The sequence below is a fragment of the Micropterus salmoides genome, unplaced genomic scaffold, assembly GCF_014851395.1.
Source record: "Micropterus salmoides isolate LMB-PRFRI ecotype aquatic unplaced genomic scaffold, ASM1485139v1 Ms_hic_scaffold_22, whole genome shotgun sequence".
Taxonomy (NCBI): Eukaryota; Metazoa; Chordata; class Actinopteri; order Centrarchiformes; family Centrarchidae; genus Micropterus; species Micropterus salmoides.
In genome coordinates this window covers 6,132,645-6,137,355 of record NW_024041373.1, presented here as the reverse complement: position 1 = coordinate 6,137,355, position 4,711 = coordinate 6,132,645, and the positions used below count along the sequence as shown (strand labels likewise).

The 4,711-nt window shown below is 42.3% G+C and overlaps 1 protein-coding gene across 1 annotated transcript; it reads left to right on the top strand.

Annotated features, from left to right (window-relative positions):
• The first annotated feature begins 875 nt into the window (after positions 1-875).
• mxtx1 (mix-type homeobox gene 1) lies at positions 876-3,612 on the top strand. Its single transcript, XM_038738106.1, has 3 exons — positions 876-948; positions 1,868-2,052; positions 2,561-3,612. The coding sequence occupies exons 1-3, from the start codon at positions 876-878 to the stop codon at positions 3,317-3,319; spliced, it is 1,017 nt and encodes a 338-aa protein (XP_038594034.1). The 3' UTR covers positions 3,320-3,612.
• Positions 3,613-4,711: the final 1,099 nt, after the last annotated feature.

The window sequence follows — 4,711 nt, the reverse complement described above, 5'->3', positions numbered from 1 at the left end:
GTAATGACATGGCTTGATATATTGAGGTTTAAGGTGACAGCATCTGCATGCAGCCTGGTCAAGGCCTGGACATGTTAAACAATTTGAAAAGCTTGCTACTCACTTTGATGCACCTATTCAGTTTAATGAGGCTGCTGTGTAACCGTCCAATTCATCACTGAATAATTACCCACCTTTGTTTTTCCTCTGGTGATAGCAGTGAGCTGCTCTGCATATGACAAGAAAAAAAGAGCCACTGATTGGTTTTTAGCTCAGGCTGCTGTTTTGCATTTTGCTAAAGTCTGTGAGTTAAATATCTCTTTAAGACTATTGTTGGTTGATCAGTGTTCAACAGTTTGCAAAGCTGCCTATGTTTGTGCTTAACACTAATCAGATGACTCCCAGGAGCCAAATTTGAATTAAAGGGCACCCTTGAAATATTAAGAAAGATATGATTGTAATCTTTATTTTTTACATTTATGCTTGTTATCCTGCCATTTCACATTTCAGAACATCTCTGGCAAAAAACTAGCAAAATATATATTTATGAGCATTGTAGTAATATACATTAATGATCATCATTAAAATAGTAGCAGAAAAGACAAACCATGGATAATAAAGAATTTCTGTCTTTGGGCCTTGCTCCGGAGTATATTATGTATTCACATACTGAGCTGCACAAAAACACAAACAATCACATGCCTCCTGTCGTTTAGTTAAGTGGTATCGATGGGGCTAACAATCACAGAGAGACTTTCTTTTGTTTCTCCCAAAATCATTCTGCTGTGCCATATTTGCCATTGACCTTGCCACCGCTCTGATGGAGATTAGGTGATAACGGGGAGTGGAAGGGCCACTTCAGAGGACTTCTGTTAACCACCCGTATTCAAAGTAAAATGACACCCCACCCCAACACTCTGTTCTGGCTTTACCATGGCCTTCTGGGGTCTGAGGTGATCAATATAAAAGGTACCCTGACACAAGCAGGACACACAGCCAGAGACTCTCAGTGAAGAAACACACATTCATACTGAGCTGTGTCACTTCAGAAGTCCATTAGAAATCCATTTGTTTTATGAGCTTCATTCATTCTGCTGCTATGTGGAAGGACTCTAGCAATGGTGAGCAATGCTTTATAATTTTTAAGATTTTTGTAGTCTGTTTTGCTTTATTTGTTTATAATCTGCAACCATGACTGCTTGTGTAAACTGTGTGTGTGTGATCGGTCACTAGATGCAATAATTCAGTGTTTGTTTAACTTACCTGCAGTGCCAGGTGGATGGGTAGTACTGCAGCAGCATAACTCAGACAGGTAGTGCCAGGCCGTGTGCCAAAACCAGAGAAGCCTCCTCTAATGAATTTCAGATTCTTCTATTAGGTTGTGCAAACATTTTGGCAATTGTTGAATGTACCACCTACTGCCAAAGTGGGCTAAAAAAAAAACTTCTTCAAGAAATTGCAAGTATTAGAACCCAATTTGGTACAACCAGTGAAAAAAAACACAGTAGCAGTAGAAATAATAGATAACCAGAAATGCTAACTTTTTCTGTGATGTGGAAAGAAACCTTGTGCACTAATGAGCACCTTCTTCTAATAATAATAATTGACTGAATGACAACACCATCCTTGTTTTTCTTCCTCATTCACAAAGTGTAATTTTTAGTGTATATATTAGTTTAGATAGCACAGCGTCAGAACCATGCAAACAGAAAAGGCAAGGCAGTTGTATGTATGTATCACTCTCAATATTCAACATTCTGTATCTCAAATCAGTGACGTCTACTGTTTAGTTATAGCTGTAGAATGAAGCCAAAACCTATGTAGAAATAAGAAAAGACGTAGTATGGATCCTGTCTGATGTGGAACCTGCTGTCTCCTCTTCCCTCAGATGATGCCAGACCCGTGGCCTCCTGCGGCGGCTCCTCCCGCAGCGCCAGTCGCAGGAAGAGGACAAGCTTCTCCAAAGAGCACGTGGAGCTCCTGCGCGCCACCTTCGAGACTGACCCGTACCCTGGCATCAGCCTCAGAGAGAGCCTCTCCCAGACCACAGGCCTGCCAGAGTCACGCATTCAGGTAAACAGTCCAGCCTAACCTACCTTATATAGCAGAACGATGACGATGAAAATAAAATACTAACTACTCAGTGAAATTGTTAGTTCAGATAAGTTTGGAAATGTTTATTTGGAAATTGGTGTCATTCCAAGATGACACACATGCATGCTTTTCACATAAGCATAAGTAGGACACAGAGATATAGTTGTGTTGTAAGGCATTTTCCGCTGAGGTTTCTTATCATAAAAGGGCTCTGTTTTCAAATGTATCCTGCATAGAATTGTAGATACTGCTATCACACTATCGCTTTATTTCTTTATCTTTAAAGATGACACAAGCTGTTTTTATCAGGATCTTGTTTGAACTGATAGACTGTACAACAGGCTCTGACAGCTGACATCTACTAGATCTGTCCCCCCGCACCCCCAAATACACTGGTGCCTGTTTACCCAGAAAATGATTAACTGGACAGAATCTGTTGTTTATCTGGCCTGAATCTAAGCTCCTGTTTTCTTTCTTTCCTGTCCAGGTGTGGTTTCAGAACAGAAGAGCTCGCACCCTGAAGTGCAAAGGAGCAAAAAAAGCGCTGTGGCAGTCTGATAGCCCGGTCCGTGATGCTCCACCTCCACCTCATGCTGTAGCTAGCAGGGGCCCACAGGTTGGCTCAGCCCATCTGCCACCTCAGGGCCCTCCACCAGCCTACCCAACCCCAGTGAAGGAGGAGATGGAGGAAGCCTGCTACTATGGACAGTGTCCTCCATCCTACTCCACCATTGAGGAGCACAGACACTACGGCTCCATGTATGGACTCCAGCAGGGCAGACCGTTGGCAAGTAGCTCCAGCCCACCCTTGAGGGGCTTCTGGTCCCAGTCAGGTGCCCAAACCTCCCCTGTCCCGCCTGTGTGGTGCCGCTCTCCCCTTGAGATGAGAAACTACAGCTCAATGTCCAGTCAGGCAGCCTTCATGTATCCTGGATCAGCAGAGCAGCAGATGTACATTCCCTGCTCCACCTCCCACTCCTCAACTCCAGACACTCCGGATTCTGGTTACTGGGATGCCAGTCTGGAGAACAGCCCACCTCCAGAAGGTCAGTACTCGCAGGTGGGAGATTCATGGAGCGGGGCCGCTCTGGAAGGCTGTGGGAAGTCCGGACATCCAGCACTCGTCCAGCACACCCCCCTACCTGAGCTGTCCCTTCAAGAGATTCTGGGGGAGCTGGAAGAGGAGTGGTTGGGAGGAGAGGGACTGGACAGTCATGCTACTGGGGATAAAATGGCTTTCTGCTAATGACTCTGTGAAAAGGATTAATGATGGACAATTAGAAATCATATGTATTATTTTGATTTTAGTCATTTTATATTGCTTCTGAGACACATACATAGAAAAAGTCAAAAAACTCTGTTCGAACTAATTGGAAATGGATCCATGTTTTCAAAATCCTACAATCATACATGGTTTTTATTTATTCCATATTCACTATAGTTTCTTTTTGGCAATGTATTTATTCACTTTTCACTATTTATAACCTCTATTTATGATTTACTGCACTTTTATACAAATAAATCACGAGTAATAAACCATGAAATCGTTTTCTTTGTTTTGTTATCCAAGAATTTACTTTGGGTTAATTCATAACTAACAAGATTTGGCTCCGTTAATGTGAAAAGAGCCAAAGCCATTACACGAATGCCTCTGGTATCCAGATGTGACAGATTTGCTGTGTAGCTGGGAGAAAAATTAGGTGAGGGACCACAACCAGCAGATGGTGCCTGTGAGCTGGGAAAAATAAAATTCTTCTCCTCCTTTCACATGGTGAAATGACTGCTACATGTCATACAGGGGAATAACATTTAAAGTTATTACTTTAAATGTCTATTTTCATATAAACAGAAACTAAACTGCATAGGCCTGTTTAGATATGAAAGAATGACCATCTAAATGTACTCCATGTGCTGTTGTCTGCAGAATCTGTACTTGTACACACTGTAACAACACCGACATGGAGTCCACCAAGACCAAAAAATGACCGACTGCCAGCACAACACAGACTCCAACTCCACGTAAGGATAAAAACCAAGAACAAAGTTTTATGTGCTGAAGCCCTTCAGGCCAAACGCAAATCAGATCAGCGTCGGGTGAAAACACAGTCAACATCGGAAATGCTTGAGTCACGGAGAGACCGCCACTTTGTTTTGAAACCCCGACAAAACCAACACAGAGTTGGCTACACAGCTTCTTCACAGGTCTCAGTCTCTGTATCTTACGTGACCAACATAATCTACAATAATGCAACATAAAGGAGCAGGACAACAACACAGTGGAAGGCCCATTCACTGCAGTAATGTTAGTCATTCTAGCTCACTTACCATTTCATCCAGTAAATTTAGCTGTGCTGACATTGCTGGGTCTCTCTGGTGAAAGATACACAAATAGTTATTGGCAGTCGAGCTCATGCTGATGTATCACATCGGCTAAATGCAGTCAGTGTAACATTAATGTCAATCATGTAACAAGCATGGATTAGTTCAACGTCAAGCTGATAAAATATTTCTGTAATGTTGCAGTGGGGGTTTATAGTAAGGTGAACAGATTTCTGAAATGAAATCCGGGCACACTTGGTGGTTTGGTGGTCAGTATGTCATTATAAAATATAATATTATTATACATGAAAGAAAAAAG

Excerpts from the sequence above, each read along its gene's own strand:
- mxtx1 (XM_038738106.1), top strand. The coding sequence starts at position 876 with ATGACACCCCACCCCAACACTCTGTTCTGGCTTTACCATGGCCTTCTG. Across the intron at positions 949-1,867 it reads TGAGGTGATCAATATAAAAG|ATGATGCCAGACCCGTGGCC; the intron begins GTACCCTGACAC and ends CTCTTCCCTCAG. Across the intron at positions 2,053-2,560 it reads TGCCAGAGTCACGCATTCAG|GTGTGGTTTCAGAACAGAAG; the intron begins GTAAACAGTCCA and ends TTTCCTGTCCAG.